The sequence below is a fragment of the Callospermophilus lateralis genome, unplaced genomic scaffold, assembly GCF_048772815.1.
Source record: "Callospermophilus lateralis isolate mCalLat2 unplaced genomic scaffold, mCalLat2.hap1 Scaffold_63, whole genome shotgun sequence".
NCBI lineage: Eukaryota > Metazoa > Chordata > Mammalia > Rodentia > Sciuridae > Callospermophilus > Callospermophilus lateralis.
Window position 1 is genome coordinate 18,231,082 of NW_027514713.1, and position 27,242 is coordinate 18,258,323.

Below are 27,242 nucleotides of genomic sequence, written 5' to 3' on the forward strand. Positions count from 1 at the left end.
TCCCAGTTTTCTGAGGAATCTCCATACTGCTTTCCATAGTGGTTGCACCAATTTGCAGTCCCTCCAGCAATGTATGAGTATGCCTGTTCCACCACATCCTCGACAACATTTGTTGTTGCCTCTATTCTTGATGATTGATTGCCATTCTGACAGGAGTGAGATGAAATCTTAGAGTAATTTTGATTTGCATTTCTCTAATTGCTAGAGATGTTGAACTCTCTTAAAGCTGTACATTAAGAAAGGTGTTTTATATACTAGAGGATAACTACCTAAAGGAAAAGGAAATCCATAATTAAAGTAGCCATTTCTTTTTTAATCCCTCTTTTTAAAAATTTAACTATAACAACATACAGAAAAGTGAACAATTCAACTCTTCAGTATGACATTATTTTTTTTTATTTTTTTAATATTTATTTTTTAGTTGTAGTTGGACTTAATACCTTTTTTAAATTTATTTATTTTTATGTGACGCTGACGATTGAACCCAGGGCCTCGCACATGCTAGACGAGCACTCTACTGCTGAGCCACAACTCCAGCCCCAGTATTACATTATTATATGAATGTCTGTGGAGGAGACATTGTTTGTGTTAAGAAGTAGAACATTGCCCACATCCTAAAGGCCCCCTCTAAAAATCAGGTTATCCTGATTTTTCTTTAGTTTTATTACTAATTTATATATTCCAAAATCATATATGTTTAAAGTGTTTCTATTTTTGAACTTTATATTTTATGTCTTGCTTCTGTCACCTTCCTGAATTATCCCAACTTACTGCATTTATCTATAGTTCATTTTTGTTACCATATAGAATTCTCTTGTTTGAATATTCAACAACTTATATTTCATTCTGTGGTTGATTAGATTTGGATTGTTTCTACTTTTTAGCTATTAGAATTATTGCTGTTGTGGACACTGTTGCAAAGTGTTTCTGATGCAATTGTACTTATGTCTTTCTAGGAGTGAAATTGCTGGGTCATAGAATTCATATCTTTAAATTTATTAGAGAACCCCAAACTATTTTAAAGAGTAGTTTTGTTAGGGGCTCACAGGTAGAGTGCTCACCTAGCACATTGGAGGCCCTGGATTTGATCCTCAGCACCACATAAAAATAAATAAAATAAAGATATTGTGTCCAGCTACAACTAAAAACTAAATATTTTTTTTTTAAAAAAGCAGTTTTGTCAATTTGTGCATGCACTAGCAGTATATGAGAGTTGTGTTATATACAACTTTGCCAACTTTCCGGTATTGTTAGACCTTTGCTGCCAATCCGTTTGGCATGCAGTACATAATTGTAGTTTTAATTGATTTTAATTATTCAAGTGACTTAGTGCTTTTTCATATGATTATCAACTGTTTGGATTATTGTTTTTGTGATATGCTTGCTTGGATCTTTTCCCCACTTTTTGATAAAAGTCTATTTAATTTAACTCTAAATGGAAATCATTATTAAATTCTCATCGTATCTATTGAGGACACATGCATCTTTATTAACTGTTTCATGTAGTGATGATAGAAAAACCTGTGCTTTTGCCAATTTAAAATCATGACACAAGCTCAAAATTTGTCATTGAAAAGCTGAATCATGTTAAAATTCTTCAGAGTAAACAGGTATAATAAGTTAAATTAAACATATCCCTGTAGACAAAGGCTTAATTGAAAAATTTTAGAGGTTATTAATATTGTTTATATAGAATGCTATTGAAGTCTTAATGAGTATCTCTGTAGATTCATGTTTATATGTATAAATTATTGACCTCTACCCCTAAGAATCACATCTTGAGTCACATAAATCCTAAAATAATGACTATTTAACACCCAAGTAAATATGTCTACAGACCTTTTCAATGTCCATATGTACATAAGTATATTTTTTGTCATAAAAACAGGATCCTGATGCATATTTTGTAACCTGTTTTTACTTAACATGTATAAGATTTTAGTTCGGTGACTGAACTCAACCACTGAGCCCTATCTCCAAATTTAAAAAAAAAATAAAAAAGGCCTTGGGATGTAGCTAAGTGATTTAGCTTCTGTGAGTTCAATCTCTGGTACCAATGATGGAGGTGAGAGCAAAAAAAAAAAAAATTATATTTCTCTTTACTTTAAAAAATTCAATATAGGGTTATTTGGTTAAATTGGAAACTTTAAAAAGATTTCAGGATTTTGAAATTGCTCTCAAGAAAGTTTGTATTCCACCAATGAGGCATTTTTCACTGCCCTGAAACATGTTTTTATTCCTTTATAATTTTTATTCTGATGTTTAGGATCAAACCTAGATTTTTGTGTGACTAGCATGATGGGCTACTGCTGAGATAGTCCCTCAGCTACACGTTTATCATTAACATTTATTAAAAATTTAAATTAAAACTGACTATAAATTATTTTATTCAAATTCACTCTCATTCATAAATTGAATTTGTTCAGACTTTTATATTGAAAGGACATATACTTTTTAATGTTTTTTAAGTATACATGACAGTAGACTATATGTTGACATAAGGTTATTTTTTGTTATAACTAGTATTCCATTTGTGTGTGTGTGCATACATTTTTTAAAGAGAAAGAGAGAGAATTTTTAATATTTATTTTTTAGTTCTTGATGGACACAACATCTTTGTTTGTATGTGATGCTCAGGATCGAACCCAGGCCTCACTCATGCCAGGCAAGCACTCTAACGCTTGAGCCACATCCCCAGCCCCGCTTACAATTATCTTTATCCATTCATCTGTTAAAGGACGTTACTCTCCATTATTGGATTAAATATTAGGTAATTTCTTGTTCAAAAGTGAATTTAATGTTGTTTGTAAGATGCATAATAATTAACAAGGTAAGTTGAAAGTGTTACCATAAAAGAAACATAAAAAGTCTAATAATAGGTATTAGATTTCTTATCCCAGTTTGGGGTTATAGTAATACAAAAAATACATTTTTATATCTATATTTTATTTATATATGGTGCTAAGGATCCAACCAAGCACCTCACCCATGCTAGGAAAGTGCTGTACCACTGAGCTACAGCCCCAGCCCCAAAAGATACATATTGAAAGAAGATTTTCTGAATATGCTATTATAATGTAAGTCAATTGTAGGTATACCTGAAATATTTTATGAAGATAAATCATATTACTACTGAATTCATAAGTTTATATATAAACAGTAAGTTTGTAAAACTTATTTAACTTGAAATTATTATTTTTTAACTGAGGAGGATATGTGATAGTGCCAAAATAATCACCTTAAACTTGTCAATTTCCTGAATCATTTGAAAATTCCTTTTCTGTAGTATCAAAAAGATTTGTTAATAACTGAAACTTATCAAACAACAAAACACTCTTTTATTATTGACTTTCAATTATGTATGATTTAGACAAGATTAAAAGAGAAATTATAAATGTTAAACTATAAAAGCTTCATCGAACATTCAGCTTTTATTAGTATGCTAAATTTGCATACAAAGAGCCAGAACATAAAAAGACATTTTTGTTTTCTGGCAAAAATCAATTATTCTTGAGAATAAAAACTGTATTTAAAGTGGGAGTTGGGGAAATAAAGATGGCTGCAATCATGCCAACAATTGTCATCTATTTTTTTTTTGTTCCACTGTTTTTTAAATCTTATAATATTTCTAAAATATCTTGCCATTACTTTTTCTGGAAGCATATTTTTCTTGATTTTATATTAGCACAATATTTAAAAATGTACATTATTTATTATTTGAAAAAGATAATTAAGTCTTATGACATTACTCAGTAAAAAACATTTTTAAATAGGACAGTCAATTTATGAATTTAGAACACAGAAATCTACTTTACATGGGTGTATTGGTTGTAATTATTTAAATAAAATTATATATCTAGCAATATCACTGTTCTTTAATGTAACAGAATTTAAAAAAAATTTTTTTTTGTAATTTCATTGAAACAGTGAAAAGCAAACTTAGAGAAATATAAATTGTTGCAAATACAATTTGACTAGAGAATAACTAATTTCAAACTGATTCAAGATAAAACTAACAAAAATGAAACAACAAACTCCAGAAACAGGAAAAAAGGGATTATTTTATGTAAATTGTTAATCTAGGTTTTTCACAAATCATTTATGTCCAACATCTAAAAGTTAGAGCAGTAAGTAAATAATCTTATTATATGCTATTAATACTAAATCTGATTTAAGAATAAATACTGTTTCAGAGGTGCCTATGGAATCTCCAATTCTTTCCTTTTATAAGTTTTTTCAATGGCATTGTAGGTGCATATGTCTAAAAAAATACATTTTAACCGTTTTAAATATGTCTTAAAAAATAAGAAACTGGAAATTACCAGTGATCTGTATAAAGCAATATCAACTAAAATGCACAGAATCATTTTTAAAAGTTAAAATTAGAAGATGAGATGTAGCTCTGTGGCAGCACTGAGTCCAATCTCGAGCATAAAAATATGGGAAATAGTAAATTGTGCAGTGCTACTAGCATGATATTTGGCTTAAAACTTGCCGAAGTCAGTAACAGCGACTTGAAATCTAAATACTAGTATCCACATGATTTTCTTTAGTTCACCAGTTCAAGCTTAGTTCTTCATTCAGAATTTGCAAAAACTAATGGTGATATCTTTTCTTCATGGGATTTGGATTTTTATTTTCATAAAATTTGGATGAGGTTAGATGTTTGTGTTCTTTATTCAAATTAAGTTTGACTCATTTTTTTTAAAAAAGCAAAACCTTAAAAACTACATTATGCTTCAAAAATTCTCCAATAAACTGGCTTAATTTTAAATGTCCTTAGAGTTCTCAGGTAGGTAAATAGATTAGAAACATCAAAGATATGCCACTGAACCACAATAATGTAATAAATTTTGTTTAGATCACATAAACAGTGTTAAAAAAAATCAAACAAAGGATTTCTTTTTAAAAAATGAAGGATTCACTGTCTGAGAATACCATAGTAGGGGCACAAGATCGGCAGGACTTTCAGACAGAAAATAGATGCAACTACACAACAGCCTAACTGGATACAAAGTCATCTTCTCAGCTTGCAGATGGTGTTTGTCTTTTTTGGAATCACTGCTGATATTGACTGGAACTTTCTGTTAGTTACAGGTCATTCTTCTAGCTAGAATTTCAGCACTCTTAATAGCAAAATAAATTACAAATGGTGGTTAATTTTAAATTAGCCCTGAGACAGGGAGAGCCAGAGAAGGAGCAAGTGTGCACAAAAGTAGTGAAACAACATTAAGCTCTTATGAAATTGTAAACAAAAACCCAGGACCATTTACTTAAAGGAAGTAAGAGCCTATGGAGCTTCTGGTAAAGTGGTATAAGGCCCATGGGCATGCAAAACAGCGTCGCACTAGAAAAGGACAGGATGTGTACACCTGAATTCATCACATGCCTCATCCGCAGCTAAATCTTGCTGGTTCTTTGTGAGACCACATGACAAAGCAACAGCTCTGTTGCTGGTGAAGCTTCATGTTGGAGAAGTCACCACCATTTTCCTGAGGCTGTGGTCACTCCTCCCGGTTTTGCCAAGTTTAAATATTTGTTTACTCTCTCAGGGGCCTATGTGGCAGCTGGCCTTCCATATCTTAGCTGCAACATATTATAAAAAAATTCCATCAGTACTAAAAAATGTACATTTCTCCTTGTCATTACTGCTTAACCTGTTACTTGTTATATATATTGTACTGGGTATTTTAAGTAATCTACACATGTTTTAATGTATGCAGGAGTGTATGCAAAGATTTCATGGAACTACTATGCCATTTTCTATGAATAGCTTAAGCATCCCTGTGGTTTTGATGTTTATGGGGGTCCCGGAACCCATTCAAGCTGGAAGTTAAAAGCCAGGTTTCTCCTGATGCTGACTCTCTGTACAAGGTTTGGTAAAGTAGGGTTCCAGTAACACCTCCTAAATCTGCCTCTAGTATACTCATTGGCTAAGAGGAAATAATACCAGCTAGTTAGTTTAAACTTTTTCAGAGATTTAATGTTGATTAAATGAATCATTCTAGTTAACAAGTTGGATATTAAGAGTATTAAAACTAATCCCATTTGGTAAATTATAGTAATGTAATTCCATTCTAAAGTTAAATTCAAATTATTATGAATAAATTATTTTTTATAAAATTTTAAAGGAAATACTGAAAGATAATTTTCATTGACAAGTTATAGAGGACATGGAGAGTTGTAAAAACAAAAACATTTCTAGAATAGGTAAAAATCCAGAAACAGCTGAGTTAAGGCTGATTGAACTTCCATGGAAAGGACAGTTTGTCACAAGAGGAGGTGGGAATGGGCTACCTAATTAGACCAATTACACAATTGTGCCCTTCAACAGATAGATGGATGAAGAAATTGTGGTACATATACACAATGGAATATTTCTCAGTCTAAAAGAAGAGAAAAATTATGGCATTTGCCAGTATATGGATGAAACTGGAGAATATGGTGCTAAGTTAAATAAGCCAATCTCAAAAAAAAAAAAAAAAACAAAGATCTAATGTTCTCTCTGATATGTTAAAGCAGCCTCCAAATAAGCAAGGTGAGGGAAGGAGTGAAGGTTTACCTGATTGGACTGGGGAGTGAGTAGAAGGATTTGGAAATAGAAATGGAAAATACAGTAGAATGAATCAGACACAACGTCTCTAACGTTAAAACATAAACTGGGGGGAAGCAAGACTCATCACCGGGAACCAATGGTATCAATTGTTTCTTGAAAACAATCTTGACTGAATGGGTCACATATAGATGGAAACGTGTTTAAAAAAGATAATGTTTTATTGTAACATTTGATCTTTGAATATTTTTCTAAAATATTGTACAATATTGCAGCTCAGAATTGGCTTATTAGAGATAAAATAATTATCAGAAACACTAGCAATTCATATTATAGGAACAAAAGAATTACATGGGATAATTAGTAAGAAAACATACAGGTCCCCTCTGTTCACATAGTTAGCTCTCACAAGACATGGAGATTATTAATCTACTATCTGACTGTGTATTATGCTTGTCAAAATCTTGTTATATGTAAGTCCCAAGGCACCCACCCCCTTGCACCCTTGGAACTTTGTATGCTAAAAACCTCTTTCCTGAAGATCTGGAGTGTTGATATGTACCCTGTGCTAAGAGAGACAAATGTTAATCAGGTCTCTTGGTGTACACACACACAACCTTGCTTTAATTTGATTTAAAATTAAAGTTGGTGGTCTTTTCTTTGTGTTAGCATTCAACAATAATGATCATTCATTACAGAGAGGATTTTAATTTTATAGGTTATAATTAGGTTTTTTAATCATTGGGACTTCTGGATGTTTGAATAATCAGTGGTAGTTGTGGAGTTTAAACCCTTTAACTAAGGAGGGAAGTTTTTAAAATATTGAAATTTATTGTTACTTGGAGAGATGGAAGCCCAGATTTCAAGAGATGAGGACTAAAATTTTGTTCTTTGTTACTCTTTCTCTGAGATACCTTGTTTCCTAGAGTTTCAGTATTTACTGTGTCCCTGTTAAAGACCAATTTTCTAGGGGAAAAGTTAAATTCCAGAGCTCCGTATTTAGGATTGCTCCCTTCTTTCTGGGTTTTTAGTTGTTGAAAATGGATATACTGGTATGTGAATACCTGGCTTGTTTCCCCCCATTCTCAGCTGCACCAACTCTCCAATTTGCTTCAGGGGGTGTTTTGTATGATTATTATTTTCAGTAACTCTTCACTTTCCTTTTTAATTTCTGCATAAAATAATACTTTAAGTCATGGCTGATTTTTCTCATACACATGCTTCTTATATTTTTTATACAGTGAATTACTGGTAACTGACACTCTCAGGTAATTCTGGATTTTATTATGTACATTTATTAAACAAAATTAAATAATCCAAACTACGGCTAGGGATATATCTCAGCTTCATAGAGTGCTTGCCTCACATACAGAAGGCCTTGGGTTCTATACACAGCAACCGCCCCCAAAATTAAAAAAAAAAAAATCCAAACTAATATATAATTCAAGATATGTGTCTCTTCTTTTACATGATTTATGTGAAGTAATAACACATATTTAAGTATACACTCACACACACACACACACACATATATACACATATACATATGTGTTGTATGTGTGTATATATACACAAAGAGACACATATCCAATCACAAACACACATACATACACAATGATGGGAAGGCCCTAGTATCATGGCACATACCTTGTGGGTGCTCAACAAATGGAAGAGATAATTAGTATGGATCACGGTCATCATCTTCACCATTGCTGTGTGCAGGAACACACAGAGAATGATGTTATAGGATTGCAGATATTTTCAGCATCTAGCAATTCCTCCTCCTTCACACCACTTGGTGTCCCCAGAAATCACTGTTCTGACTCTCACATCTGAGTCAAGACAGCTGCCCCAGTGTATAATCTCCTGGGTTCAGCAATCCCATTGGGCAGTACCCTTTGGGAAAGATGCAGAGAAGCTAACGGGGACACCTGCAGCCTCACCAGACACATTAGCTGGAAACTAGGCCCCAGTGTCCTTGGCCCAATGTTTTTATTGAGCCAAAATAACATCCTCTGTGTCCTCAGAGGCTCTGAGAGTTAGGCAGATGCCTGGAAGGGCAGGAGGAAGAATGAAAGCTCCAGTAATAAGTCATCAGGTCGCCTCACTGAGCACTGTGAGGAAAGAGCCCAGTGTCCTCAGAGCGTGGCTCTGCTGTCTTTGCAGGACCTGAGCTGACTTCCCCTTGATACAGTTTTGGGGTTTCACAAAAGACACAAGACTGGGAAGCTAGCAGAAGCCTCAGAAGGCATTTGGTTCAAAGCCCTTATTTGCAGATGAGGAAGCTGAGGTTCATTGCAGTAAGCCATGTCCCTGCACAAGAGTAGGGTCAAGGTGCCCCTGAAACCCTCCTCCTTCTGACTCCAACTCAGGGTTTGCATCTATCCTCTAACCTGCTATAGAAGAATCAGAGACAACCAGGCCAAGCCCTGGTGCTGTTGTTATCTTCCTGAGGGAGTCAAGCCTGCAGAAGCTACCTATCCATTCCTCCCTTTAATCATCTAAAAAATGGAATCAAACAGCTGAACACCATATAATATGCCTACAACCCCAGCATATGGGAGGATAAGAAAGAAGAATCACAAGTTCAAGGCCAAGCTGCACAACTTTCCAAGATCCTGTCACTAAAATGATATGGGCTGGGGTGTAGCTAAGTGGTAGAGCACACCTAGGTTATGCAGCATTTAGGAAGGAAGAAAGAAAGGAAGGAAGGAAAGGGAAGGGGAATGGAGGGGAGGGAAGGGAAAGGGAGGGTAGGAGTGATTTTGAATTGACCCCTATCTGCCTTCTGTGTGCCAGGTGCTCATTAGATGTTCTGCATGGATTAGTTCATTCCATCCTCCCAATGGTCTTTTCAGGCTGATGCTAGTTAACCCTCACTTCAGAGAAAGGGAAAAGGAGACAGGGGCTCATTGAGCAACTCAGAATAGGCACCCTGGATCCTTGGCCAGTGCTTTTCCTCCTTCTTAGTGCAATCAGAAGACCCCAGGTCCCCAGGGCATTAAAGCTGTTTATCCCAGGGCATGTTGGGCTGTGCAATGTGCATTGGTTATCAGTAAAATGAATATTTAAAGAATATGAATTATGGAGGTAGGGCCAGGATCTAGATCCTGTTAACTAGGAGGCTTCCTAGAAGTGGCTTTCAGTGGGGGGCTTTGAACATGGGGTTGGGGAGCTTTGGTTATGATGGCAGAGGCCCACTGATAGCATATAAGAGATAAAGTCGCTTAGGACAGTGCCAAAGAATTGACCTGCCTGAAAAGCCAGTAACAACCCACCATCTTCTCCCCCCCACACACACACTGAGAAATCTGTACATTAAGAAATGTCCAGAGTCACTGGGGTTTTAGCTCAGTGGTAGAGCACTTGTCTAGCATGTGTGAGGCCCTGGGTTCAATACTTACAATAACATAAAATTTAAAAAATAAAAATTAAAGTCATTGTGTCTATCTACAACCAAAGGAAAATATATTTTAAAAAATGTCCAGGGTCCAGGGCACTCTCTTTTGAAGACAGACCCAAGGGCAAGCCTCTGACTGAGCAAAAAATTTGAGGAGGAGGATTCAGGAACCTTCCAACTTAAGAAAAGATTCATGTGGTCCCAGGTCAGTCTTCAGTCATCTAGCAAAAGGCTAGAATTCAGTTCAACCAATATTTTCCAAGTTTTGTTATACTTGTCATTTTAATATATATACACTCTAATATGTACTTGAAAAATAACACCACATCCACAATTAAGTGAATATAATTACTGTTTTTAAGATGAATCTAAAAGAAGTAGATTTGTCCTTTGGTATCCACAGAGGACTGGTTCCAGGACCCCCATAGATACCCAAACCCATGCATGCTTAGGGCAATAATATTGGAATAGTAAGTGCATATAACCCACATGTTTTCTCCTGTCTACTCTGAATTATCTATAGTTTAGTTATAAAACCTAATACAGGGCTGGGGTTGTGGTTCAGAGGTAGAGCACTTTCCTAGCATGCATGATACACTGGATTCGATCCTCAGCACCACATAAAAATAAAATAAAATATTGTGTCCACCTAAAACCAAAAAATAATTTTTTAGGAAACCAGAATACAATGTAAATAGTATATAAATAGTTGTTAGACTGTATTTTTTAGAGAATAGTAACAAGCAAAATATAATAAAATAAAAGTTTACCCATTCCATGTCAATGCATTTTTCCCCATGGTTGAATTCTGGATGCAGAACCAAAGTATATAAAGCACTGACTACATTTCCCTTTTTAATAAGTAGAAAATGTTAACTCATAATACCAGGATTCCGGGTGTAATATATATTTTTGTCTTTGTCCTAGCTCCTAAAACCCATGTACTTCCCCAAGTAATGAAAGACAAAAGGGCATCTTTTCTTATAATAGCTGGATTTTGGTCCCCAGTTCCTCAAACAGTGCCAGAGAGAGGAAGCGCCTTTTAACCACACAGTTTAAATAAGGCGATTTGGGAAGAGCCCCTGGATAGCTGCAGAATAGAGGTTAGTTGCAGGGAAACCAACCCTGTGAATAGATAATTGGAATTATCAGCATCACCTCTCAACTCTGGAGAGGAAACAGGTACTGGGGGTTGAATTATTCAATAAGGACCAATGATAAAATCAATAATAGCTAAGTAATGAAGACTACATAAAACCCCAAAAGGATGGGAATTCACAAAGCTTCTGAAGAGATTCAGGCATTGAGCAGGTAGACACCCTGAGAGAACATGGGAGCTCCCTGCATACTCCTTTGCATGTGTTCCGTGGAGCTGCCTCTAAGTTGTAACATTTATAGTAAACCAGTTCATTTAGTTAAATGTTTCTCTTAGTTGTAAACACTGTTCTAGCAAATGATCAAATGGGAACCCCATTTTTTGAGAGAGAGAGAGAGAGAGAGAGAGAGAGAGAGAATTTAAAAATTTTTATTTTTTATTTTTTTTAGTTTTCAATGGAGACAACATATTTTTTTTTAATTTTATTTTATGTGGTGTTGAGGATCGAAGAGTTCAAAAGTACTAATGGGAAAATAAGCAAGCAAGAATTCCCAGAAATATGAAAAGCAACAAGGGGAAACTAGTTTTAAAAGATATTAAAACTTTTATAAAACCAATAATGTGATACTGGTATATGAAGAAAAAGACTAATAGAATACAAACCCCAGAGACACCCCAATACCTCCAAAAGTTAACAATACTGTAACAGATTCAAAGAAGGGCTCTAAAAGCAACAGGTGAAAATAACAGACACACAGAAAAAGATAAAGTTGAACCTATGCATCATTCTGAACACCAGAATAAATCCTAATTTGAACATTTAAATGTAAATGTGATACCATAAAAGTACTAAAAGAAACCATGGGCAAATTCTAAAAATCTTGGAGGCCTTTCAGTGACTTAAACTCCAGATGCCTGGGCTGGGGCTTTAGCTCAGTGGTAGAGTGCTTGCCTAGCACTTGTGAGGCTTTGGGTTTGATCCTCAGCACCACATAGAAATAAAGAAATATTTTTAAAAATCAAGATACCAAAATGATTAATATAAACTGTAAAATTTAAAGAAAAAGAAAAGTAAGACTTTTGTATACCAAAATATGTGAAGGTAAATAAAAAAAAAGTGAAAATCTGGGGAAAACTAGAATTGATATCACACAGGGCTAATCTCTCCAATTTACAAATTTCTAGAAATTGATAATGGGAAAAAGCAACCCAAAACAAAAATGTGAAAAACCCATTAACAGAGAGTTCACAAGAAAAAAAATACAATTAGTTTTTAAGCATAATATGCTCAGCCTTATTAATAATGATAGAAATCCACATTAAATTACTCTATACTGATAATTCTCATTTATCAAACTGTTAACAAATTCAAGGGTTGTACACAGTACATTGGAAAAAAGTCCCAGAAAAAAAGGAACTCTCTGATACACTGAGATCTGCCCTCTTGTATCTGTGGTATTCAGATTGGATTCAACAATCATAGGTGAAAATATTTTTTAAAAAATTGTCATACTGAAAACATACCAACTTTTTGTTGTCACTAGTATCTAAACAATACAGTGTAATGACTATTTACATGGCATTTATATTGTATTAGGTCTTCTAAGTAATCTAAAGATGATTTAAAAGTATGTGGAGAAAGTGCATAGGTTATATGCAAATACTATGCTTTTTATGTAAGAGACTTAAGCATCATTGTATTTCAGCATCCACAAAGGGGTCCTCAGACCAATCCTCTATGAATAATGAGGAGCAACTGTACTTGTGGAAGTTTGAAATGGTGCAAAACCTAAGAAAGGAAGCATTTAACTAAATTATAAATGCATTGTCCACTGGCACAGGAATGTATCCACTTCTAGGAATGTATCCCCCAGATGTACTTGCACATGTATAAAATGATATGTATACAAGCTGTTTCACCATAGTATCGTCTGTGATAAACCTAGAAACAACCCAAACATTCTTATTCTATGTGCAATTCAGAAGAAAAATTGCCATGTGGTTACAACATGCCAATTTTAAGATTCCATCATCTCAGATGTGCATCTTAAAAATCAATCAAATGCCTTAATTATAAACCACAGAATTGTATGGTAAATTATTTGTTTTTCTTCTAATTAACTCGTATGTCTCTCAAATGTAAAACTCCAAAATGGCATGCATGTTTTTTCCATTTGACAACATTTCCTCCATGCTTAGAAACTGGAATATTTTCAATAACTTTATAACTCGTTATTTATTTAGTTTACTTAGGAATATGTGAATATGAAAAAAAAGTAATGGTTTTTAACAGTATTTTTAACCGTACTGACCTCTTTTACTCTGGGACATTTTACTTGCTCAAAATAAAAAAAGTAATTATTTTCAATTTGGCTGACTTCTCAGGTCAAAGAGATTCAATACATCTCTACACAATTGAAAATATATTCTCTTCCAAGAAGTCTTTACTTACATGTTTGTTTCCATAGCACCTTTCAATAGTAATAAGCAACAAACACCTTACAAGATTTTTAAAAAGTCAAAATGAACATTCTTTTTAGAGTTAAACAAGTTGAAGAAATTTTTGTTACACTGTAGCTAGCTTGAGCTAAACGCTATTTTAATTTTCCTCTATCATAACTAGTAGTGTTTCAAATGAAAAGATAAATTGTAATGAGTCATATCATGAGTTCTGGTGTATGTACATTTATCTACATTTTCCATATTTGGTAATATGAACACCAGTAAGTAGAAAGGGTTATTTTAAAAGTGATTACATCTGGGCATGGTGCTGCTTGCTTGTTAATCCCAACAATTTGGGAGGCTGAAGCAGGAGGATCACAAGTTTGAGACTGCCATTTCAAGAAGTGGAGAAAGGGCTGGAACCCAGTGGTAGAGTGCCTCTGGGTTCAACTCCTAGTAAGTAACCCACCCCCCCCAAACTGATGACATGAATGAATATTCTACTCAACTCAGAACTGCTATTGTACACACCACTGTCACTTCCCAACTCTGTTCTCACATCAAACTGCTAAAATGATATTAGTGTTTAGATGTCAACATTTCTAATGTGAATTCCCATTAAACACAGACAAACACAACCTTGCCTTCCAAGATTCTAGAATAATTGACAAAGGTGTCACTAATCAAGATCATGGCCTTTTTTATTTGTCAGACACATCAGAAAAAAAAATTCCAAGAAAAATGTTGTTTTTCATCCCTTTCTTATTAAAATATTGTAGATAATGGATATGTTCTTAATAGTATTCTCAAAGAGGCAGAACAGTCCTTAAGGAAAATTTTTAGTTATCAAAGATATTGAGGAACACCAATTTAGTGTTTGGGGGCATTTAGTGTTTGGGGGTCAGGATCTAGGCTTCAAACAATGCTTGGGTGGGATGGATCTGTATCATCAAGATTCATCCTGGTCACAAGAATTTTGATTTTAAAATGGTTTAATCAAGCCCACTTTAAATGACCATTACTTTAAGACACAACTTTTAAAAGTTTTTATAGGAAACTCCACCCCTTGCCTCTAATTATGTAAGACAAATGAGTAAGGGGTGCTTCAGGAGAATAAGGAAACTGTCTGAAAACTAGTGCTCATTTTTTCAAACTACACATTAACTCAACATAAATATAAAATTATAGTGAGTATACATAGACTAGTATATATGCTAACAGTATGAGATGGCACATAAATCCCCCCCCCAATGAATTCAAAAATTTCAATCTTGTTAATATTTTACTTGTTATTCCTGGCAACTGAAGGGATCCATGGAAGGGTCATAGTAGAGCCTGTGGGTAGACTGAGGCAGTCTGTAATTGACCTTGGAGTGTCATCCCTAGTTCAATCTAGCCTCTCATTTTTATTAGTTTAAATAAGGTTGTCCTAACACTAAGTGTCCCAACACTAGTTTCTATCTTCAACTCCCTCTTGGATTTTTTTGTTTGAACTGGATCCTAGTACTTTTTCTTTCTTTTTTTAACCAACTCAAACTTCTTCATTAGCAGCAGGTGCAAGCACTCAACACATTCTGTCTTTCACCACAGCTGAAGTTTCTGGTTATAAGTGAGACTGAAATGTATGTCATATATTGTCCTCCCTTTATTTTTCTTCTACATGTAAGTGAAAGTATCACACCCACTTTCACTTTTGTTTGTAGGCAGGTTCTATTGTGTACAAATCTCATTGCTCAGTAGCCAAGTGGGCTTAATAAACGTTCAATACCAAGGAGAGGAGCCTTGGTTCTGTGGTTGACAACCAACTGTTCCAGACTGGAATCCCGTGCTTCAAGGATAATCAAACTTTCCTTTGCCTGAGGCAAGGCTTGGGCTCCAGTATTTCACTTTCCTTCTGTGAGTGACCCCACCCCTGTAGTACAAAGGTCACTCTAAGCCCACCTCTGCTTTCTCACACAGGGCCAAATGATAGTTCAGGGGTGGAAGTGAAAGGAAAGTGACCACAACACTCGGAGTGACCAAGAGATCTTTATTGCAATAGTGCAAAAGAGAAGGAGAGAGAAAGAGAGAGCAAGGGAGAGTGAAGCAAGAGATGAAGACAGAACAAGAGACAGGGGGCCCCCAGCAGTAGGGAGTTTTTAAAGCTAAATTGTAATGGGGTCTCTGGGTCTGCAAGCTGCCTTGTTAGCGGACAATGATTGGATTACATAGTAGGTTGCTAAGGATGTCCTCTTCTGCCTTCAGGAAGATGGGGCAGGGGTCAGATGTGGGTTTCTGTTGCACCAGATAGGTGGGGGTCCAGTGTTCAGACTTGATATAATCAGGTTATAAAGGATCAGACGGGGGGTTTGAGTGCATGTGTTATCCTGCAGCTAACATCCACTCAGCCTGCCCTACAGACAACTTGGTTCAGCCTGTCTTGAACCTAACATTCCTCCCATTTGTTTTTCTAAATGACATGGCGAAATCATAAAATCCTCTGGCTACATCCTGCTTAATGGTGGGCAGCGCGGGACCTAAGAGGGAAAGTGGAGGAATGTTCAGGGACAGGTCTGGGAACACTAGGCAGCCAGAAATAACACCCAGTGGCTATAAACAGCTATTTTGGCAGGGGTAGAGTCCATAAAAGTTCCTTGAAACCACAAGTCATCAATGGAATCAAATCAGTCCTGGGCAGAGGAGATCCTTGGTATCAGCCATTGGTCCTGTCATAGGGACTCTAGGAAGTATCAGAGGTAGCTTGGTTGAATCCAGTAATGTTAAGGGTGACAGCCCAATTTCAGCCAGTGGAAGGGCAATTGCCATGACCCATTAACTGAGAGTGGGTGATGTAATTCTGGTGCCATGTCACTTAGATGTTAAAGCACCATCTGTGGTTGGGATAGAAACTTGAAAGAAATTTAATGATTAGTAAAAGAAGAACAGGATTGGTGAGAAATTTTTATTTTGGTGGGCGTGGTGAAAGTCCAGGACTGGATATTTGGAACAGGTGCCTTTTTAAGGTGGGAGACATGGTACCAGGGAGAATGTCTAAAAGCTTGGTCACCATTGGGGTAGTAAGTATGACTGTATGGGGTCCCATCCAGCTAGTTTGCAACGACTGAGAATGCAGATCCTGAAGTAAGACTGAGTCACCCAGTGGAAGAGGGTCCAATTCAGTTTGTGGTTGTGCTGGGACTGAGGCAATGAATGTTGCAGGAAGGCACTGGTCTGCTTGTTTCCTGAGAAGTGGGGGCTGGACTTTTGTCTGACTAGGTGGAGGTGAGAAGTCTGAACCTGGGAATGCTCTGCTTGATGAGGATGGAGGTGACGGTGTCAGCAGTTTCCCTGGATGTAGGGAAATCTTCTATCCAACCTGAAAAAGTATCAACCAAAGTAAGAAGATAGTGAAGCTTTTTGTGCCTAGGCATGTGAGTGAAGTTGATCTGCCAGTCTTCGTCTGGCTGGTGGCTCCTCATCTGATGTGTGGGGAGTTTAGGTTTGATGCTTCCTTGTGGGGATGCTGTAGAACAGACAGACCAAGCAGAGTGAACCTGCCAGAGAGCAGATCTCATTTCTAGGAAGTGAAAGAGAGGTTATAAAATCTGGAAAAGAGGTTATGAAGGGTGTTAGGTGGGGGCAGAGTCTCTGGAGCTAGTGTTATGCTCAAACGTGGGACCCCCAAAAGACCATCAGAGACCCAAGATAGATGTAAGCAGCAAAAAGGTGTTTATTGGGAGTTAGCTCAGTCCTCCGCATGCACACAGCAACTGGTGAGGCTGAGAGGGCCCGAGCCCAGGTTTTGCAACAGTTTTGTACATTCTTTGGAGAAGGCAGGGACCCCCACATACATCATAGCATCTCTTAGCAAATCATCACACACTGCAGGAAAATCAAATAACAACTCTAAAACATGATTAGAACATTCACTGGTGGGAACAAGTTGGGTTGAAGTGATTGGTTACAAATATTCATTTGAACTGATTGGTTTAAGCCAAGAGGGGTATTCATGCTGAATTACATGGTTTCCCAATACCATAAACTACTGGGAAGGTCATCTGTCATCCCAGGTAATTCCCTGTCTTATGCTGATTGGTGGCTGCTAGGGGGTTACTATGGGTCTCCACCCAGCCTGACTGAGTCAGGGACACCCTCCTGTTATTTGTAGATAAACCACTTAGCAGGATGTGAATGTGCCTAGGAGTGCTCTGTGGGTCTTTCCAAGGACAAAGGTCATGTCTCTTCCTTGGACAGGCTTTGCTCTGAGGTAGAGGCTGGTTTTTCACTAGAAGAATTGGTAATGAGTCATAGGTCTCTGTTTTGGGCATCAGGGGCTGGTAGTCTTAAAGAAGTAGTTGATTGACTGGCTGGTTGGTGAATTTGTGTATCTGATCTTGCAGGAACTTCTGTAGGCAATTTAACATACAGAGTTCTATTAGGAGAAATATAAAGAGGACTAATAGGGGTCCTGTGAGGGGGAGGAGCCAAGGCCACACTTGACAGAACATTCCCCATGGAGGTATCCATGGAAGGGCGATGTCTTTCTCTTTTTATAGCTAAGGTTTTCTTTTAGCTTTCCTGCATTTCTGTCAGTGTTTCTGTCCTTTGTTCTGTTATCTTTCAGTGATGGAATGTAGGTGGGAAGGCCTGAAGAGTGGGGCACGTGTGGGCCAAAGGTAGCCTTGTGAATCCAGCAAAAAGAGCTGACCAGATTCCCTCTAAGAGTGGAGGAATGTAAGAAAAAGTTCTCATATCTGTTGAGAATTAACCTCTGAACTATTTAACCAAACATTGGCTTATCCTGTCCTTGGATAAGGTGTATCCAGAAAAGATTTGAGAAAATTGGGAGGCTATTCTTTTAAATTACATCAGGAGGGGGCTTGTTTCTGCTGCAGAGCTCAGAGGGTTCTGTGTGAGAAATCACATCACCTTCAGCACACTCACAGACAGAATTGAGTGCTTTCTTCTGACTGGGAGTTCAGGAATTCACAGGTTTAGATAGGTGTTATATAGATATACAGATAAATAGATATAGATAGATAAATAATATATAGATATATAGATAGGTAGATAGGTATATAGATAGATAGATGTGTAGAGAGATTGATATATAGATATAGCTATAGATAAAGCAAGATATATTCTAAAATAAAGTGCATGCATGGCAGGTTGTCTGACCTGAGCCAGGGCTGTAGCAAGGATGGTTATGGAAGAAGAAATGGTTTGTGTCACCATCACACAGAAGTTTCTAATGGTTCTTCTGCAAGGACATTACCTCTTATTTTTCCAGAGACCCTGTGTCAAGACTTCCAGAGTGTTGGGGACCTCCAAGGACATGCTTCCTGTCCCAGCCCCCACTTTGAGTGCAGAATTTCTTCTTTCTTGGCAGGATGAGCCAGAAAGAATTCTAGACAGTTAGGGCTGGCCAGCCAGCTTCCACTGGCAGATCAAAGTCATTGCAAATCCACCAGGCCTTGGACAGAAAAGTTGGGGTCTTGGCTTCGGATGCTGCCATTTGACCCACCTTCTCTCCTGTTCTTTTTCTTACCACCAAAAGATAGGATCAGGTTCTATCTCCCTTTCTATGACACAGTTAGGCCCTCTTCCAGTCCCACCCAGGCTGAATGGGAGGTGTCATGAACACTAGAGGTAGTAGGAAGTGTTCCATGAATGCCTTCTGAAACCCCAATACTAACCTCTTTTTTTTATTAGTTGTTCAAAACATTACAAAGCTCTTGACATATCATATTTTATACATTTGATTCAAGTGGGTTATGAACTCCATTTTTACCACGTATATAGATTGCAGAATCACATCGGTTACACATCCATGTTTATACATACTGCCATACTAGTTTCTGTTGTATTCTGCTGCCTTTCCTATCTCGTACTATCCCCCCATCGCCTTCCCTCTCCTCTCATCTTCTCTCTCTACTCCATCCACTGTAATTCTCATCTCTCTCTTTTTTCCCCTTTCCCCTCACTTCCTCTTATATGTAATTTTGTATAACAATGAGGGTCTCTTTCTATTTCCATGTAATTTCCCTCTCTCTCCCATTCCCTCCCACCTCTCATCCCTGTTTAATGGTAATCTTCTTCTCATTCTCTTCCTCCCTGCTCTGTTTTGAGTTGCCCTCCTTATATGAAAGAAGACATTTGGCATTTGTTTTTTAGGAATTGGCTAGCTTCACTTAGCATAATCTGCTCTGATGCCATCCATTTCCCTGCAAATGCCATGATTTTGTTATTTTTTAGCGCTGAGAAGTACTCCATTGTGTGTAAATGCCACATTTTTTTAAATCCATTCATCTATTGAAGGGCATCTAGGTTGGTTCCACAATCTAGATATTGTGCTGCTATGAACATCGATGTAGCTGTATCACTATAGTACGCTCTTTTTAGGCCTTTGGGGAATAGTCCAAGAAGGGGAAATAGCTGGGTCAAATGGTGGTTCCAGTCCCAGCATTCCAAGGAATCTCCATACTGCTTTCCAAATTGGCCACACCAATTTACAGTCCCACCAGCAATGTACAAGTGTACCCTTTTCCCCACATCCTCGCCAACACTTGTTGTTTGACTTCGTAAAGGCTGCCATTCTTACTGGAGTGAGATGGTATCTTATGGTGATTTTAATTTGCATTTCTGTGATTGCTAGAGATGGTGAGTACTTTTTCGTGTATTTGTTGATTAATTGTATATCCTCCTCTGAGAAGTGTCTGTTCAGGTCCTTGGCCCATTTGTTGATTGGGTTATTTGTTTTTTTATTGTTTAATATTTTGAGTTGCTTGTATACTCTGGATATTAGAGCTCTATCTGAAGTGTGAGGAGTAAAAATTTGTTCCCAGGATGTAGGCTCCCTATTTACCGCTCTTATTGTTTCTCTTGCTGAGAAAAAAACTTTTAGTGTGAGTTTATCCCATTTGTTGATTCTTGTTTTTAACTCTTCTGCTATAGGTGTCCTATTAAAAAATTTGGAGCCCGACCACGCATGATGTAGATTAGTGCCAACATTTTCTTCTATCAGATGCAGAGTCTCTGGTTTGATATCAAGCTCCTTGATCCATTTTGAGTTAACTTTTGTACATGTCGAGAGAAAGGGATTCAGTTTCATTTTGTTGCATATGTATTTCCAGTTTTCCCAGCACCATTTGTTGAAGATGCTATACTTTCCCTATTGCATGCTTTAGCACCTTTGTCAAATATAAGGTAGTTGTAATTTTGTGGATTGGTCTCTGTGTCCTCTATTCTGTTCCCTTCGTCCACCCACCTGTTTTGGTACCAGTACCATGGCCACTGAGTTTAGTAATGACAACTGGGGGTTTGCAATCCACCGCCTCTAAGCTGCTGGACCCTAGAGACATAGCCTGTGGTCTCCCTGGAGGTTGAACAGCTACAGAAACCTGCAATTTATATGAGCTTGTGACTGTGGCCTCGGAGCCTCCTATTAACAGAAAGAGCCAAAGAAAAGCCTCTAGTTTCTTGTCTATGTCTCTTTTTTGGGGGTGAGGGGTGCCAGGATTGAACTTCTGGAGCCTTTGATTCTTGAGCCTCTCCCCAGTCCTATTTTGTATTTTATTTAGAGATAGGGTCTCTCTGAGTTGCTCAGGGACTCACTTTGGTTGAGCCTGGTTTTGAACTGACATCCTCCTGCCTCAGCCTCTGGAGTCCCTGAGATCACAGGTGTGGGCCACTGTGCCCAGCAGACTTTTCTCTCTCACCTTCTCTCTCACCATCCAGAACAGTGCATGGAGGGTGCTGGCGCCCAGGGTTGGTTGGATTAGTCTGTGAATCATTTGGTCCAGGGACTGCATTTTTTCCCCACTGAAACACAGTAATAGTGACCATTTGTAACCTCTGTGCTGCAGGCATGTGATGTCATAGAAGGGATAATCAAAACAAGAAGATGGCAGGAAGAGCCCTGCTGTGGGCGGGAACCCTGGGAACTGGAAAAGTCCTTGTGTTCTCCTTGATTTCTGCTGTGCAAGAGGACGATCCTCACTTTGAAGCCAAATGGAATTCACATCTTAACTAGTCTTTTTTTAGCGACATAAGTCACATGTGTGTTTAAGAAGGGAATATGATCTCAAATTTTTACTTCTAGAATGAAAATCATCCTGGCCAGAGGGGAAGAAAAGTCCTCTGAGAGGTCTGGTCACTGGGATCGTCTTTGAACTCTTTCAAGTCTTCTTTTCTTGGAAAATCCATCTCTTTTCTTTTCTTTTTTTTTTAACCAGTGATTGAACTTGGAGGCACTCAGCCACTGAGCCACATCCTTTTTTTGTATTTTATTTAGAGCCAAGGTCTTGCTAAAGTTGCTGAGGGCCTTGCTAAGTTGCTGAGGCTGGCCTCCAACTCGTGATCCTCCTGCCTTAGCCTCCTGAGTGGTAGGATTATAGGTTTGCACCACCATGCCCAGCTGAAAATCCATTTCTATTGGTCCAGGGCCTCATAAAAAATTGTGATGGGCTGTGGTTCATTGGTAGAGCACTCATCTTGCACATGCGGGACCCTGAGTTTGATCCCAGCACCACATAAAAATAAATAAGTGAAATAAAGGTATTGTGTCCAACTACAACTAAAAAATAAATATTTAAAAAAATTAAAGCAAAGATATTATGTCCATGCACAATTAAAAAATATTAAAAAAAATCTTCTGTGGCACATTATTGGAGGGGGAAAAATGAGTCAGCCAGTATTTTTTTGAATGCAAACTTTGCCCACCACTATTTTGGCTACGTGCATGATTTACAATAACAGAAACGCACTTTTGATCTTTAAGGGCTTCTAGTGTTTTTCAGGCAGAGAAACAGGAAGTCTCCTGATGGCATAAAATGGCTCAGTTGAGTGCTGAGCTTCAAACTGCTGACTGATTTTAAATGCTGGAATTGGGCAGAGGGTTTGATAATTCCCCTTCAGAGTTGGGCTTTCCAGGGGACAAAAGAGGACATATGGTGGAGCTTGTTGGGATCTGCAAGGGGATCAACCAGATCCTCAGGCTTCCCAGAGCTCCTGGTCTGGACATGGCTTGTTCTCTTGAAGGGCCTCTTGGCATAGGAGAGTAGGAGCCTGCGCTCTTGTATGTAAGGAAGAGGGCTCTCACCAGGTGTGGTGGTCCCTGCCTGTCATCTCAGTGACTCTGGAGGCTGAGACAGGAGGATCACATGTTGGAGGCCAGCCTCAGCAGTTTCACCAAGCTCTAAGTGACTTAATGTGACCCTGTTAAAAAATAAACAACATAAAGTTCTGGGCTACATCTTGGTGGGTATTGATTGATCAGCTGGGAGGCCTGGGGAAGGCCACTTGACCTTTCAGAAGCAGAAACACAATCAGCTGTGAAAAAAACTTGAATTTTAAGTTTGAAGTTGTACATATGGAGTTGCCAGGGTGTGTTGTGTGGTGACTGATGGTGGATGAAGAAGTCCTATGTCTGGGGGAAGTTTTTTGAGGCTGGAATGCCATACAGTGTGCACTTACAAGAACATTAGCTTGTCCAAGTCGTCTTCCATTTTTTTGGGGGGGGGGAGTTACCAAGAATTGAACCCCAAGAATTGAACCCAGAAGCTGTCAAACCCTGAGTCCTATCTTCAGTCCTTTTTGCATTTTATTTAGAGACAGAGTCTCACTTAGTTGCTTAGGGCTTTGCTTTTGCTGAGGCTGGCCTCCAACTCGCGATTCTCTTGCCTCAGCCACCCGAGCTCCTGGGATGACAGGCCTATGCCACAGCACCAGCATGATAGCTGTTTCCTTCAGTGCTGTTTTACTCAGTGTTATTTAGTACTTTTTGTCTTCCAGTGTTGCTCTTAAGAAGTCTGATTTGCAGGGTTGGGACCTTTCTTTCTGGATGTTTTGGAGGTATTTTTGGATAGGGCGCCCTCCCCTGATTTCCCTTTCTTGATGTCCACAGGGCTTTCTGAGTCTCACTGTTTGGTGTTGTTGGTGTGGACAGTCACCAGCTTTGAACCCCTTAGCTGTGGGCTGTTCCCATTCTCTGTGTGGTCTTTCTGGAAGTCCAGCTAGGTGAGATTAGCTCTGAAGTGATTTTCAACCTGGGTCAGTTTTGCCCCCCAGGAGATATTTGGCAGCATCTGGAGAGTTGTCTCTTTTAGTTTTCAAAATGTGATGGTGGGACTCCTAGCATCTAGTGTTAGAGGTGAGTGATGCTGCCAAGCAACCTTCACTTCAAGGCTGTGCCCCCAAAACAGAGGCAAGACTGAGAAACCCTTTTTTTGGGTGAGGGCTACTAAGGATCAAACCCAGGGGCACTAAACACCCGAGCCTCATCCCCAACCCTTTTTGTATTTTATTTAGAGACAGGGTTTTGCTGAATTGCTCAGGGCCTTTCTAAGTTGCTGAGGCTGGCCTCCAACTAGCCATACTACCACCTCAGCCTCCCAAGCTGCTGGGATGACAGGTGTGCACCCCCACACCCAGCTCTCAGTTTCTTAATCCATAAAATATAAGTTATCAGGCTGGGATTGTGGCTCAGTGTTAGAGGGCTTGCAGAGCATGGGCAGGACCCAGGTTTGATCCTCAGCACCACTTAAAGATAAAGGCATTGTGTTGTGTCCATCTACACCTAAATAAGTTATATCAGTTCAGTCACCTATATCAGTTCAATATTTATTGTTAAGGGGAGGGGTGCTTAACTTTATAATGGCTTGATTTTTGAGAATTTTTTAAGATTTAAGTTCTTTCCCTAATTTAGGGCTGGAACAAAATTAAACTTGTTTCGAAGAAAAAAACTTAAAAATAAATATGAATAATGCAACCCTGTTCAAAAATAAACAACATAAAGTTCTGGGAGGTGTCTTGTTGGGTAGTGATTGATCAGCTGGGAGGCCTGATTATATTAAAATATTAAAAAAATACAAGTTAGACTTTCAAGATGACAGGCTATGAAAAGATCAGTGAGATATAAAGAGCTCCATAGGAAAGGGTTGGTATATTTGCCTTTCTTCCATGAGTTTCTTTTTTATAATATAGGTTTTTAGTTGTAATTTGACAGAATACCTTTGTTTTATTTATTTATTATTATGTGGCATGGAGGAAGAAACCCAGGGCCCTGCACATGCTAGGCGAGTGCTCCACCACTGAGCCCCATTTCCAGCCCAGCCCCTTCCATGAGCTTTTAATTGGAGAAAGCTGGACAGAAAAGGAGCCATTCTTAAACAAGTATTGTTTCTATTTGAGTGGAAGGGTAATGGTCACCCCTTCAGTATTAGGTGGAAGGAGGCAGGGATTCTGTTCAGTGGCTAGTGGTCACTGTCTTTGACACTGAAAACTGAGAATGGGGAGTTGGGGGCTGTGAAAGAACAGGGAAGAGTCAGGCACAGTGGCTCACACCTGTAAACCCAGCAACATGGGAGGCTGAGGCAGGACGATCTCAAGGTGGAGGCCAGCCTCAGCAGCTCAGTGAGACCCTGTCTCTAAATTTAAAAAAAGCTGGGCCTGAGGCTCAGTGGTGGAACAACTGCCTGGCACATACCAGGCTCTGGGTTCCATTCCCAGAAACATCAAAATAATACAGATGGGCACTGTCGCCTGTGGCCTCCCCTGGGCCTCATGGTGTTGGAATCACATCCCTCTGTGTTCTGTTCTAGACATTTTCCCTTTGCTATTAGAACACATGCTTTGGGCTTGCCAACTCAGGTGCCTAAGCATTTGGGCAGCGAGGTAAGCAAAGTGACTTACTCAAGCCGAAGGATGTGGTGCCCTTTCACTAAAAGAGGGCCACTGTGTCCAGACCTGGTTTCTCAAAACAAAAACAAAAACAAAAACAAAAACAAATAGCTGGATTTTAACAGGAAAGTTCCTAGGGTTCAAAAAATGGCAAGAGCCATGCACAGTGGAACATGCCTTTAATCCCAGTGGCTGGCTTGGGTTGCTGAGGCAGGAGGATAGTGAGTTTCAGGCCAGCCTCAGCAGAAGCGAGGCCCTCAGAAACTCAGGGAGACCCTGTTTCTAAATAAAATACACAATAGGGCTGGGGATGGGGCTCAGGGTTTGAGGGCCCCTGTGTTCAATCCCCCCCCACAGAAGCCAAGTTTAAAGGCACATCTAAGACTACGGAGTCCCAATCAAACCATCCTGTGGGCAGCTTGTTGGCTCCTTGTAATCTAAACAGTATTTTAGTTTGCCAGATGAGGCTGTCCAGCATTAGCACTATTGTGTGCTCAAGACCATCCTAGAAAACATGGAGAAGATCAGAACTAGAACCATCCTCTGCCCCATGGGCTAGTGGATTCGCTGATCATCCCCCAAATCGGCTGCTCAGAGCTGAAACCAAAAGGGCATTGAAAAGAGGAGCCTTCCCTGGGCCATCTTTGAAGCAGTAGCTTCAATTGGCCTTGTTCCAGCAGCTTGGGAGGTTGAGGCAGGAGGATCTAATGTTGGAGGTCAGCCTCAGCAACTTAGTGAGGCCCTCAGCATCTCAGGAGGCTCTGCTTGGCCTACACACATGGGGTCTGACCTCATTCTTATTTCAGAGATGAGGGAGAATGAAATGGCACTCAGAGGCCATGGCATTTCCCAGTCCTGAACCCACTTGAGAGCATTTGCTTTCCAAAACTTGGTATTTGATGAGGTGTCTGTTTCACCAGGTTCTCTTTAGCATCTGCCAACCAAAGTTATGTTACTGAGCATCAATTTATAGTTGACCACAGGGCACCATCAGGGGGAGCTTGTGCAGACCACGCCACCACTTACAGATTTGGCCTTATGTATTATCCACTATTTTCTGGCCTTTTAACATAAAATAAAGGTCATGTAATAAATCCTTCCTGATTTGTTAGTGTTATTTATTTATTTATTTATTTTGGTCCCAGGGATTGAACCAAGGGGCACTTAACACCTGAGCCCCATTCCCCAAACTTTTATATTTTATTTAGAGATAGGGTATCACTGAGTTGCCCAGGGTCTTGATAAGTGGCTGAGACTGGCCTCCACCTTTCCATCCTTCTGCCTCAGCCTCCTGAGTCTCAGGGATCACAAGTGTGCAATACCATGTTCAGCCTCTTGAATAAATATTTTTATAGATGAGTTTTAAATATGTTTTCAAGACTGTAAAAAGAAAACCTTTCCTTTCTTGCCTCTGTAGACAGCCCTTTCTCTGGTGATTGCTCAGGAGCTGGGGAGTAAGGTGCCTTTCTGCTCCTTGGTGGGGAGCAAAGTTTACTCCATGGAGGTCAAGAAGACAGAGGTGCTGATGGAGAACTTCCGCAGGGCTATTAGTGAGTATCTCGTCAGTGTGATAGATGGCTGTTTCTTCTCCGGTGCTTTGAATCCTTTCATCTTAAAAATGCTCATGTTCTTTTGGTGCTGTTGACAAGACAGGCAAGAGTAGCTAGCCATCCAAGCAGCTTAGGAGGATGAGGTAAAAGGAACACAATTTGGAGGCCAGCCTCAGCAACTTATTGAGGTCCTGAGCAACTCAGGCAGCAACTCGGCCTCTAAATAAAATATAAAAAGGGCTGGGGACAGGGCTCAATGGTCGAAGGCCCCTGGATTCCATCCCTGGTACCCAAATAAATAATAAATAAATAAAAAGACTAAGAAGTCTACTTGGGGAACTTTTGATTTAATGCTGAAGGAAAGAAAATGCAGTAGGAGGGTGCAGCATTTGGAAGTGTGGAGACATCATGGGATCCTGTTTTACCCCCCACAGCCACCTGGTACCCCCATGGCTGGCACTCTATCTTCCTGCTGTGCCTCTTTGTGGGACTGGCTCTGCCTTTGATCTTCCCCAGCAGGTCCCTGTAAACACTCAACTATGG

At 38.9% G+C, this 27,242-nt stretch overlaps 1 protein-coding gene across 1 annotated transcript in view; it reads left to right on the forward strand.

Moving 5' to 3' along the window:
- Positions 1-26,794, forward strand: part of LOC143389641 (A-kinase anchor protein 9-like) — a 133,562-nt gene extending 106,768 nt beyond the window's left edge. The window contains 1 exon segment of the mRNA XM_077108363.1: positions 26,567-26,794. Coding sequence (XP_076964478.1) covers positions 26,567-26,794 — 228 coding nt within the window.
- Positions 26,795-27,242: the final 448 nt, after the last annotated feature.